The 13,594-nt window shown below is 43.8% G+C and overlaps 1 protein-coding gene across 1 annotated transcript in view; it reads left to right on the top strand.

Annotated features, from left to right (window-relative positions):
* Bmper (BMP binding endothelial regulator) overlaps nt 1-13,594 on the top strand; it is a 257,107-nt gene that overhangs the window by 163,494 nt on the left and 80,019 nt on the right. Inside the window, exons 12-13 of the mRNA XM_059266725.1 lie at nt 4,453-4,782; nt 11,039-11,375. Coding sequence (XP_059122708.1) covers nt 4,453-4,782; nt 11,039-11,375 — 667 coding nt within the window. The remainder of the gene's footprint in view (nt 1-4,452; nt 4,783-11,038; nt 11,376-13,594) is intronic.

A 13,594-nucleotide genomic window follows, 5' to 3' on the forward strand; every position in this document is an offset into this window, starting at 1 on the left:
AAGTTTGAGCCGAGAAAGGTTTAAAGCCATGTTAATGCGTGTTGTGCCCTATGGTTAGGACGCCACTCCGGAAATGTGTTGATCCCCATGCAAGGCGCTGGAGAGACCTCCCTCTCTGCAGCAGTAATGGACTGAGACTGAAAATTCCCTCCTGGATTTTCAAAGGAAAACATACTTGAATGACTGTGGAAATCTTATGACATGTTAAGTGAAATATAGGAAATAAAATTTCATGTACAGGGTTGTCTTAACTCTGTGAAAATAAACACACACACACACACACACCCCCCCCAGAACTGTAGACACTGCTTACTTCTTGGTGACAGAACATGAAGGGGCTTTTGTTTCTTCCTTGCACTTTTTCTGCTTTGTCTAGTTGTTTGGGGGAAAAGGACTAGACTAGTCTACTCAGTTTTGTTTCTCTCGGTTTTGTCTCTGTTCCTGAGATTATATAGTTCTCACTTAATAGTCTTTGACAGATGTTTTGAGAACACTGCTCCCAGAGAAAAGGCATTTCATTAAAATAGGTATATCCAGGGTAAAATAAAACAATCTGAGGCAGGTAAAAGAAAAACATCAGAACCGCATGTTCAGAAGTGGCCATCTTAATACGTGTGCTTCATTAGTGTGTTATGTTTTAATGAAGGAATTTTGGGTTTTAAAGACAACATTCTTTTCTGAAAGTTCACAAGAAATGAAAGTGTAAATAAAAAAGAGAAATGCTGTACATAATTCTATTGCCTAAGCAGAATTTTTAATATTTTTAAATTTAAATATTTGAGTTTTTAACTTTTGATTTTTGTCTCTGGACATGTGCATTTATTTACATATATCAAAAATAAAACAACAACAAAACCCAGATAAAGATTTGACTTCAAGACTGTGAAACAATGTGCCACAAAGAAGCTGGACTATTCTTTTCCATCCTCTGGCCTTAGGCACAGTCAAACAAGTTGTTTCCACAGTTCCCTCTCCGTCCCCTTAAGCACTGAGCCAAGCTTTCCAGAATAGTGTGACCAGACATCTGGACATCTTGGATTGCAGTGCATTTGACTGGCTCTCTTGGAAAGAGCTATGAGGGTGCCCCTGCCCGCTTTTGTCCCCTCGGTATTATCTGGATGCTTCCGTCCCGGGCAGGCAGGCGGGCTTCTGCGACACTGGCAGCCTTACTCTTAGCTGTCCTACGGCACGTGTGTTAGCCCACTCCACTGGGATCTGGCATGAGGACCTTTGGGTGCCAGGAAAAGGGGCCAAAACTTCACAATGATTTCAGCTCATGATTCGAATGTTCCCACGTGTAACACATAATTCTCAAGCCTCCTCAGAGTCTTGAAATGTTTTTGGCTGCTTCTATGTTGCAGTCACACAGGAAATCATACCAACTTCCAAACTCTTTTCTCCTACGAATTAAAGACTCTTAAAAAATATCTCTCCTGACAGGCCTGTTCACACACAATTTCCATTTTCTGGGTCTCTTCTGGATCTCCCTCATGGCTTCTTGTCCAGCCAAGAGCAAACTCAGGCTTCCTGAGGCCAGTTCAGGGTAGTCCAGTTTCGATTGCTTCTTTTGGGATTTGCTTTGTCACACAGTTGGCTTTATCTGTAAGTACCCACACTTCATTATTAAAGACAAAACAAAACCAGGAAAACATATGGAAGAAAAACGTTTATTTGTGGTTCCACCAAGAAGTAAAGGTTGTTTACTCTGTGTGTGTGTGTGTGTGTGTGTGTGTGTGTGTGTGTGTATGTTTAAGATAGTTAAGATTATCCTAGAACTGAAGAACAGAATTTTGCTGCTGGGTTTTCACTTACTACGGCAAAAGCATTTCCTTAGTTAAGGATCATTCACAAATGTTTTCGATGACTAGATGGCAGCCCATATTATGGGTCGACTGTGAAGTGCTTAGCTGTTTTTCTAATGTTCAGAGACAGTCTGTCAATGTTCTGAGGGTGCTCCACCATCAGTAGCCATGCAGAGTGCTACCAAGGGGAGTGAACTTTTGGCAACTGTTGGTCACTAACGTTTTGATTAATGATAATTTCATTGCAACTATGATCAGGACATCAAGAGAAGCCACAGTTGCTACTGGGGCAGGAAAATGGTCCCAAGAGAGTGTAGTGCCAGATGTGGAAAGGCCCAGGCCTGTTTACAGCTTCCAGGACACTCTTAGGAGCAGGATGCTAGCCCCTTTGGTAGTATGATAGTGTTTTGGCTTTTCTGATCTGAGGCCGTCTCTCCCAGCCTTGAAGGTTCAAGACTTTCAGCTGGTTCTGTGCTAACATGCTGAGTCGGTGAGATCAAGAACCTTAAAACCTAAGTAACAAACTTGAATTTGGTGTACAATGTAAGAGACCAGTACTAACTCTGGACTCTTGCACACAGCCGTCACCTGGTCAACTAACAAGCAAGGTTTTCATGCTTGCAATGGATGCCATTAGCTAGAGAGTGAGGAACAGCAGGAGAAGGCGGGTTTGGACTCCATCCCATGAAGCAAGGATGGAAAAAATGCACTGTGGAGAAGAAGTCAAGAGAAGGAAGACTAGATGGGGGAGTTAGGATAGTGGGGGCACACCCAATGTGTAGCAGTGGTAAGATGGGGGTAACAATGAAAATGATAAGATAAAAATAAGGAAGGATTGGAAATGGATACTGAATTCACATATCACTGCCAAACCCATCCACTTCTTCCACCCCCACAATGGTGCCTTATAGATGTTCTTGAATATAATTGTTCATTGAGATGGTTCTATATTTCTGAAACTCTCATTTTTTTTGTCTCTGACAAAGATGGGGGAAAAAAAGACAGATACAGCAATTACGTTTGTAAATTCCAAATGTGTGGGATTTGTATGGCTTCCCACGGGACTAGCGATGAGCAGTACCCTGAACTAGCCTTAATCTCCATACATCACGGGAGCATAAAGTGAACTTGACATTGGTGCCATTGCTGTCTCCAGCTCAGCTGTCCTCTGGGCTCAGTTCTGACTTCACACAGTCTGGGCCATCTCTTTTCATTCATTCATTCATTTATTAATTAATTTATTTGTTTATTCATTTGGAGGCATCTCTTTCAGCCTGGAAGGTTCAAGAGCATCAGTTGATCCTTTGCTAACCATGTCAGTCTTACATCCCTGATCCGGTCATTTGTTCTGATTATTCTTGACTTGATTGTTCTGGCGTTGGCTGGAACTTGCTCTGCTTTTGCCTATGTTGTTTTTCTTTTTGTCTGAGATGCGGTGTCACCATGCAGCCACAGCTGGCGTCTAGCTTAGCGTCTTCTTGCCTCAGCCTCCTGGGTACTGTGCTCTAAGCATATGCCTATCTGCCTTGCATTATTTGGGACACTTTCTCTAAATAAATTTCCTGATGGTGTGTGCCTTGTTAGAAACAGATAACAAATCCTTCTTCTGAAAACAAACCAATGCCAATTTTTACTTTTAAAAATATTTAATTTTCTATAAAGCCACTGAGATGCCACAGAGTACTAACCTTTACTTTGCTTTCATAAATATGAATTAATGATGTTTCAGAGTATGGGGTCTATTGGGCTCAACGTACTAAAGAATTTTCCAATTTACTTTTTTTTATTTAACATTAGATTTTAGCATGTGGATCAAAATATGAGAAGCATATCCTAGGAGCTAGAGAAATGTTTCAATGGTTAAGAGTGTATACTGTGGAGCTGGAGAGATGGCTCAGCAGTTAAGAACACTGACTGCTCTTCCAGAGGACCCAGATTCAATTCCCAGCACCCACATGGCAGCTCACACCTGTCTGTAACTCCAGTCCCAGGGTTCTGACACCCTCACACAGATATACTTATAGGCAAAACATCAATAACATAAAATAAAAATAAATGGTTTACAAAAAGAGCATGTACTGCTCCTCTAGAGGACTCAAGATCAGCTCCCAGCACCCACATCGGGCAACTTACAACCACCATCACCCGGCTCCAGGGGATCCAAAAGCCTTTTCTTGCCTTTTCCGCAACACACACACACACACACACACACACACACACATACACACACACACACGCACAATGATTAAAATCTCAAGTTTAGAAATATAACAATTTGCACTTCTGGTTTTCATGTGGTTTAGTCTTGCTGGTGTTTATTTATATGCTTGATTTCTTATTTATGTGGGTTATGGAGTAAAGCCTTAGTGGAATTCCTTTACTCGTGGAAGCATGCCAGGCTACAGCATAGAGATGTTCTCAGAACTTTGATATTAGAAATCATCTCTAAACATGGACTCACAGAAGGAATCGTAAGAAAAACAAGTAAAACTTTCATTACACTCAGCCGGTTTCAAACCTTGATTACTTTAATGAATCCCTCCCAAGCCTCTTACCTGGTAGGTGCTCTCCCAGCTTAACTTTAGGGATTTCTGATTTATCTGCACCTCTGCCTTGGTTGTGACCCTACTTTGGTCTCTCTCATTTGCAGAGCCCGGCGTTTGCACAGTATTTGGAGATCCACACTACAACACTTTTGACGGACGGACATTTAACTTTCAGGGCACATGTCAGTATGTTTTGACAAAGGACTGCTCCTCCCCCGCCTCACCCTTTCAGGTGCTGGTGAAGAACGATGCACGCAGGACCCGTTCCTTCTCCTGGACCAAGTCTGTGGAGCTGGTGCTGGGTGACAGCACAGTCAGCCTGCAACAGCACCTCACCGTGCGCTGGAATGGCTCCCGCATTGCGCTGCCCTGCCACACCCCCGACTTCCACATCGACCTGGATGGCTACCTCTTGAAAGTGACCACCAGAGCAGGTGGGGCTTCTCCTGTGGCCTCCCTCTGACCTTTATTCTGCTCACCACGCCAGCAGCAGCAGCAGCTTCTGGAGTGTGTCTCCTTCTTGCTCAGGGGAACCAGCCTTGTCTCCTGCCCATCTGGGGGAGAGGCATGTCCTAAAGAGGCTATGAAATAACCGTGGACATTTGTACTAGGCAGAGCCTTGCACCTGGACACCAGCCACGCCAGTCCTGGTGATTTTTGAACATCCAGAACCTTTCTACTCTAGTTCTAAAAATAACAGCGGTACCCTCCAAGTAACCTCTCCCCAGCTTTGTTGCTATTTTAGGGCACCGATGTCCAGCTTGGAACTGTCAAGTGTCTCTTAGATCAGCCAGCCATGTGCAGTTTCACATCTGTGAGAAGGAGGGTTTCCTTGGTAGTAACTGTCCAAATAGTGAGTGGGAGGGTTCTCAGAAGTAAACAGCTTTAGTCCAAGTTGCTGTTCCAAAGAGGGGTGGGGGCAGCCGGATGGCACCACTCGGCTCTCCAGCTCTGAGGGGGTCTGATGCAAGGGACTCACAGGTCAAGAAAAAAAGGCAAAAGGAGAGATAGAGGTACAGTTTTACGGAGGAGTGCTTGCCTAGCCTATGTGAGGCCCCAGCTTCAGTCCCTGGCACCTTAAAAACAACCCCAAACAGCAAAAGGCCCAGATCAGTGTTCACTGCAGAAGGGCTTGCTCTCAGGCGAGCCTGAATTCCTTTGGTTATCTTATGCTGGGAAGAATGCAGCAACCTTGTGTGGGCATGCCAATGAGAGTACAGGGACAGGAGCCACGTGTGGTCAGCAGGCCTGTGGACACGGGGGGAGGTTGTTCTTCTAGCTGATAGCCAGGAACATTATTTCTGCTACAGGACACTTCAAGGCTGGCTTTGAAAGAGTTTCCTCCAGTTGGACCTTGGAAGTATAGAGATGATGGCTGAGGCCTTTTCTCTGCAGTAGCCTCAGGCCCACTGTGCTGAGTACTTGCACTCCATCATCAAGTTGTTCTTAGTGGGCAGTGGTCTACATGGTCAAATCCTGGCATGTTAGGTGTTGGAGGCAGAATCTAGTTTGTTCTTTATCATCCTCAGAGAACCAGTTCAGCTCATTTGCACCACTGCCTCGTCTGTGTGGTTCCTGGCATACCACCTTTGGTTAATGCATGACAGTAGTTGGATATTGCATTGTGAGGTCTCCTGGTATGCGCCAATTCTTCAAGCGTAGTACTTTAAAGAATGGGTGAACCTTTTCTTTTCTCTTTGCTTTCTCACTGATGAGAATTTAATAATGGAAAGGCATCAACTGAGTTCTAGTTTATTTAGTGTTTTTTTTTTGTTGTTGCTGTTATTTCAGAACCATTGTAATTGTTACAACTCAAGCCAAATATATATTCTGATAAATTGGCTTAAACCTATAAAATGCCAGCTTACCTAAGCAGGGCAAGATGCCATCATGGAGTCTAGAAACTTTTAGGTACTGAGACATCATTTCAGTGAGATAGTACTAAGTGTTAATGTATAGGGACATTCAGCAAAGAAGAAAATGTCCCTTACCTCTTAGGTTTGAAGTACTCTACTCATTCAACTAAGGGACTTAGGCCTACTCGGAAAATCTAGACTGCTCTTCTCATATCTAAGTGACATGGCACTCTAAAACTCAGACCCCAGCTCTTTCCTTTAAAGGAGCCGACATCCGGGCTCCCTGTAAAGTATGTCCAAAACGGGCTGTTATTACACAGAAGTAATTAGAAGCATCCCGCCTGTCTGTTTGCAAGCCAGTGAGACACAATGGATCGCACTGATATGGAAATTATTAGTCAGTCACGACCCAGCTCTCAAAGAAGTACTGGAAGATTACTAACAGCCTAGGACGTTCAACACTGTTCCATGGACAGCTGGCAAAACCTTATGGAATAAGTATGTTCTTCGTACGATTCCATGTTGTAAAACTGAGCAAAAGGATGGATGGGGCTGCTAAGAAAATAATGATAGCTCATAAATACCATAATCAGATTAGTGAATTTTACTACTCTGGGCCTTGAGCTCAATCTTCCAATTTCTTTTATTTTTCCATCTCTCTTTCCGTGATGCAAGTAATTTGTGTGGCACCCCTCACACCCAGCTGAGTGATTGTCTGAGGTGCACGACTCACACAAGCCTGCTTCCTGCAGAAGAGCTTATATTCCTGAGCACTGAACTTCCTTTGCACTTCTCTTTGAAGGAAGTGGCCAGCTTTCCAGACAGCAGTGTTTCCACTCTGGTCTAGCCATTCTCGGTCGGAACTACCCCTTAGGGATATTTTCATTTTTATCACCTATTGATTGTCTACTTCAAACAACATGGCATGTCCTTCGAGTGTTCATCTTCCTCTGAGTTTTGTTTTCTCTCACAAGCTAGATCCATCAAAGGGTACTACTGTTTTCAAAACAGCAGCCCACCCCAGGCCTGCAGCTGGAGGACAGGGAGGAAGAGAGGCCGCTACTTTTGTCTTTGTGGTTTAGAGACTTAGCCCTTGATGATGGGATCTGGCTGAGTTGCCCACGTGGTGGCAGTGTGGCCGAATCTGGCTGTTGCTGCCTGCTAATGACCGCTCTGAGCAGCCTCGCTCACCCTCACCACACACCCTGTGCCAACTGAGTTCTTAGCCAATGATGTAAATGTAGACTTTTTTCTGTTATCAGTTTACCTCATCAGCTCTCCCTGAGTTACATCGGATCTACCTGAGAGTGTCCGTACATGAGGAACATGCTTTTAATTATTATTATTATTATTTTTTGTACAGCTGTACACTCCTTGAACTCTATGTATCCTGGTATTAAACCTGAACAGAAAAACCATCTAGTTTTATACCTCATCATGGAATATATACGACTCTCTTTAAGTGGGCTATAGTGAAAGCATCAGTAACCAGAAACCAAAACAGGACAGAAAGCAGCGTGGGGAACACCTATTGGCGAGAAGGGGGACTGGAAGACCCTTCCTAAAGGGGAAGGGATGCGGCCGCTGCTCACAGGCCCAGACGGCACATATGCTTCAGCTTTAGTATTTCTACCCAGTTTCTCCTGCAGAGAACTGGGCGAGTCATCCCAGCTGCAGAAAGGACTACCTCCTGCCCCTTAAGCCCTTTCGTAGTGTTTTCCTCTCTTGAGATGCCTATTTAAAGGCGTGTCCAGAAAAGCCAGTCCTTCAATGCCAGCGTATTAGCTTCTAGCCTATCCTAACCCTGTCTCATAAGGATTTTACTCTCATAAAGGGTAAAAGAATTCACACAGACACAGATATAAGTGATAGTACAACAAAGACATCTGTAGGAGAAAATTCATTTCCCCCTGTATGAAGCCTGGCACTGGTCAGGGATAATCTCAATGTGCTAGTAACGAAGAAAGATGAACACTTTGGGGACCATGTTTTATGAATGAGATGTCATGAATTTTGAGCAGAGTTTGCTAAAGACACAGCGAGTCTACACATCTGCAGGCATGTGCAGAGCACTAGGCCCCTGCAGAGAGAGAACACAGTGATAAGCTTGTTCTCCACCGTTGAATCCGAAGGACTAAGTTGCCCAAAGGTTCAGAGTTATTTTATCATTGTCAGTGGTGACACTGGACCCCCTTGGGTGTAAATTCTTCACTATTTGTGGTACTTAGAAGAGCAGTGTTTGCCTGCTGTCTAAGAAAGAGATTTGCAGTTTGGAAAATTTTGCAACATGGAAAATCTTTGGAATTGTGCTCTGAAAGTTGAACTTGGGATGGAATTGATTTTCTCCCCTCATTTTTCTTGCTGAGTAACTGCCCGGCTGCAGGCTTGTGAGGTCAGGTTTCTTCTGCACCTTGGAGAGCATACTACAAATCATTTTATACTGTGTTTGCCTTCTTTCAAAACAGTTATTTCAGTGTCTTAACTAGCGTGAAACTCAGAATTTAGTTGGCTTTACAGAATCAATGCATTAGCATCGACGGGGTTGATTCCTTCATTTACCGAGTCTATTCTGTGAGCCAGGTACCCAGATGGTGGAGTATGCAGAAATGGACATGGTGTTATACTAAGGCTATGGCTCTCATGGTTGGCACCATGTCTCACACAGGACCACATGCAAGGTGCTGTGTGGGTGTTCCATCCCTATGTCCCGTCTGTCCTACCTGGTGCCCTCACTGGCCCTCTTCACCAAATTCCTCCTGAGACTCTTATCCTATGGCCCCCTTTTATTCTTCCTTTTCCAAATCTATTCAATTGTTCCTCTGAACTCGGCGTTTTCTCCTAACCAAGAAGCTTTTCAGCCATTTGCCTTGGATTTAGAATGCTCTAGTCTTCCCATTTAGCACAGAGTGGTTTCTTTGGGTTTTTTTTTCTTCCTGTTTTATTTTTTTTTTCCTTAAGAATCTCTGTTTGGGGCCACTGGTTTATTTTACCAATAGCTCTCCATAAAGTAACTATTTTGTGGCATCTGTGTGGCTTTCTCATGGGAAAGCCATTCAGCTAACCTTCTTTCCCCCGTGACCATGTTTCTACCTAGGAACTTCTGGGTAAGAGTACTTGCTCTGGATGGCTGTCTCATGTCTCCTCTGTTACCCTGCAGGCATGGCCTTGTGGAAACTTCATATCCCAACAAGACCAATTCTCTTTTACCCTTCCTTCCTTCCTTCCTCCCTCCCTCCCTCCTTTCCTCCCTCCCTTTCTTCTTTCCTTCCCTCCCTCAGACTCATCCTCACTTCATTCCCAAACTCTGAACATTTGCTTATCTGCCTAGTTGGCAATTCAGGAACAAAGAGAGGAATAAAGTCACTTTTCCTCTTTCTGGAGGCTCAGAACAAGCAAAACAAAAGCTTACTTTTATTAGGAGCCAAAGAGCCTATGAATGAGAGAATCAGGAGGGACAGGGGCTCTCCTGTTTAGAAGGCTTCCTCTCAGACTGCTGCTCTTAGCAGACAGTAATGAAGATGTCCAGGGCAGACATCCATATAAATGTGTTGTTGAGACTCTCTGGAGTTTATGCTATGGTGGCTCTTCAGTAGTCACCCTGGGGCTCGGGCCCTGCAGGAGATTAGTAAGGTGAAATGGTGTCAATGTGCACTTAGAAAAGTAGAAAAGCTTAGTCATTTTCTTTATGCCAGACCTTCAGTGGCTTTTCACGTAGAATTCTCCTTTCTCTTGAGGGCAGTAGCTTCACATACAATATCAGGGTGGATTTGATGTTGCTTCTTCTTGACTTTCTAGTCAGACTTCTCTGTAACATGCCACTGTAATACAGCCCAACTTTCCTACATGTGTCATAGAAGTTCACTCAGAGGTATCATTGGCTAAAGATGGTCCTCAAAACCTAGCCTAGCATTTCTGGTAAAAGTTCCATATTTTCACACACATCTTTGAACATTTTCCCCAGTTCAACAAAACTAAGAAAAGACACTTTTTTTTTGTGAGCAAGGAAAGAACCACTGGTCTGATGGTACCTACGCAAGAGGAAATTTTGCCTGCATCATGGTAGTCCCCTGTACCTCCTCAGATATTGAACCTTGTGCACATCCCAGGGACTGAGGCACTAAAGTAAATGGGCTCTTGACCATTCACCTCCAGAATATTGTCTGTTGGTGGTCTGTGTCTCAGGAGTCACATGACAAGGAGTGGATGCTTTCATGGATTCAAGTGTCATCTTCTGAAGAATATTTAGGCACAGCTTATATATGTATTCCTTTAATATTCTCATTATAGCACAATTTAGGAAATTTCCCTTGATATTTAAAGGAATAATTATATAGAGTATTTGGATAAAGAGATGAAGACATTAGGAGTACCATGCTTATTTCTTTGCATTTCCATATTATAGTCATCATTGCAGAAGCAAAGACACAGTTTGGACAAGCACTACTATTTTAGGAAAAATTAAAAATAAACTCTAGAATACAGTAGTGACATTAATTTTCTATGGAGGTCAGACTTTAAGTACAGAAGATATTACAAAGGGAAATTTTATACAGTTGGTAAATCCTAAGCTCTCCAAATGAAATCATTTATTTAATTTATGTAAGATTGAATGTGGTGAGATTAAAAGGCAATTAAGAGTCTGGACAGTAGCTAGGGTTGCTCCCTGAAGGCTGATGGCATATGAACTGGGTAAAGATGCATACCTTTGGGAATTGTTGGGATGTTCCGGGGTGGGGTGGGGGGTGGGTGGCAAATTGTTGGGGTGTTCCAGGGTGGGTGAGGAGTTGTTGAGACATTCTGTGGTGGGTGATCCTCCTGTCCTCTTATCTTCTAGGTTTGGAGATATCCTGGGATGGAGACAGTTTTGTGGAGGTTATGGCTGCCCCTCATCTCAAGGGCAAGCTCTGTGGTCTTTGTGGTAACTACAATGGACATAAACGTGATGACCTGATTGGTGGAGATGGAAACTTCAAGTTCGATGTTGATGACTTTGCCGAGTCATGGAGGGCGGAGTCCAATGAATTCTGCAACAGACCACAGAGAAAACCAGTGCCTGAGCTATGTCAAGGCACAGTGAAGGTCAAGCTCAGAGCCCATCGAGAATGCCAGAAACTCAAGTCCTGGGAGTTTCAGACCTGTCACTCAACAGTGGACTATACCACCTTCTACAGGTAAATTCACTGGGCTGACGGACAGGTTTGGATTGTAGACTGAGAGTATGCTTGACCTGGGAACCAGGTGTGTCACGGCTTTTTATTTTTCTTTTACTTATTCTTCTCTCATACAGTACTTCCTGACCGAAGACTTTTCCCTCCCTCCACTCTTTCCAGGCCTCCCCACCTCCTGTCTCCCCCAGATCTACTGCTTTTCTGTTTCCCTTCAGAAAAGAGCAGGCCTTTCAGGGATATCAACTGAACATGTCATAACAAGATGCAGTATGACTAGGTAAAAAAAAAACCCTTATATCAAGGCTGGATGAGGGAACCCAGTAAGAGGAAAAGGGTCCCCCAAACAGGCAAAAAAAAAGTCAGAGACACCCCATTCACACTGTTAGGAGTCCCACAAAAACCTCAAGCTAAGAACTATAACATAGATGCAGAGGACCTAGTGCAGACCCATGCAGACTCTCTGATTGCTGCTTCAGTCTCTGTGATCCCCTATGAGCCCTGCTTAGTTGATTCTGTGGGCTGTGTTCTTGTGATGTCCTCGACCCCCCTGGCTCCTATAATCTCCCTCTTCCCCCTCTTCTGCAGGGCTCCTGGAGCTCTGTCTAATGTTTAGCTGGGTCTCTGCATCTGTTCCCATCAGCTGCTAGAGGAAACCTCTTTGATGACAATTGGGCTAGGCACTGATCTATGAGTGTAGCACAGTATAATTAGGAATCATTTAATTGGTTTTTTTTTTTGTTTTTGTTTGTTTGTTTGTTTTTGAGGGGGAGGCAGTCATGTTTGGTTTTGCCCTAGGTCTCGGTGTTATCCAACTTACAATTCCTGGCCATCTAGGCAGTGTTGGGTATGGGGTCCCTCTTGTGGCATGGGCCTCAAATTCGATCAGTCATTGGTTGGCCACAATCTCTGGGCCACCATTGTCCTAGCACATCTTACAGGCAGGCCAGGTTGTAGGTCAAAGGACCTGTGGCTGGGTTGGTGTCCCAGTCCCACCCCTGGAAGCCTTGCCTGGTTACAGAAGATGTCCAGTTCAGGCTCCATATCCTCTATTACTAGGGGTCTTTGCTAGGGTCACCCTCCTAGATTCCAGGAAGTTTCCACTGCACTAGGTTTCCACATTGCTGCCCTCCCCTCCCCCAATTCCAGCTGTCCCTCCCCTATACTCTCTCCCTCCACCCTTTCCTCATCCACTTGATCCCTCCAGTTCCCATCCCCAGCTGCCTCTGATCCCCTTCCCAGAGATATCCATGCATCCCCCTAGAGTGCTCTTTATCACTTAGCCTCTCTGGGTCTGTGGATTGTAGCATGATTATCCTGTACTTAACAACTCATATCCACTTAAAAGTGACTACATATCATTTTTGTATTTTTGGGTCTGGGTTGCCTCACTCAGGATAATTTTTTTTCTAGTTCCATCCATTTGCCTTCAAACTTCATGCTGTAATTTTTTAAAAAACAGCTGAGTAATATTCCATTGTGTACATGTACCACATTTCCTGTATCCATTTCTTCAGTTGGGGAACATGCAGGTTGTTTCCAGTTTCTGGTTATTACGAATAAAGCCACTATGAACATAATCAAGCAAGTGTCCTTGTGGTAAGATGGAGTATCTCGGGTATATATCCAAGAGTAGTGTAGCTGGGTCTTGAGGTAGATTGATTACCAATTTTCTGAGGAACTGCCCTATTGATTTCTATAGTGGCTGTACAAGTTTGCACTCCCACAAAAAAACAGAGCATGTTCCCTTTGCTCCATAACCTGACCAGCACGAGCTGTTACTTGTGTTACTTACTGATCTTTTTAACCATTCTGACAAGTGGAAGATGGAATCTCCAAGTAGTTTTGATTTGCATTTCCCTGATGGCTAAGAATGTTAAACATTTAATGTTTCTCTGCCAGTTGAGATTCTTCTATTAAGAATTCTCAGCTGGTCAGTAGTGGCACATGCCTTTAATCCCAGCACTTGGGATGCAGAGCCAGGTGGACCTCTGTGAGTTCAAGACCAGCCTGGACAGGCACCAAAACTATACGGAGAAACCCTGTCTTGAAAAACCAAAAAAAAAAAAAAAAAAAAAAAAAAAAGAAGAAGAAGAAGAATTCTCTGTTTAGATCCATACCCCATTTTTTAGTTCCATTGTTTGGTTTGTTGACACTGAGTTTCTTGAGTTCTTTATGCATTTTGGATATTAGTCCTCCACTGGATGTGGGGTAAGGCTTTAAAT

The sequence above is a fragment of the Peromyscus eremicus genome, chromosome 7 (genome assembly GCF_949786415.1).
Source record: "Peromyscus eremicus chromosome 7, PerEre_H2_v1, whole genome shotgun sequence".
Lineage (NCBI taxonomy): Eukaryota > Metazoa > Chordata > Mammalia > Rodentia > Cricetidae > Peromyscus > Peromyscus eremicus.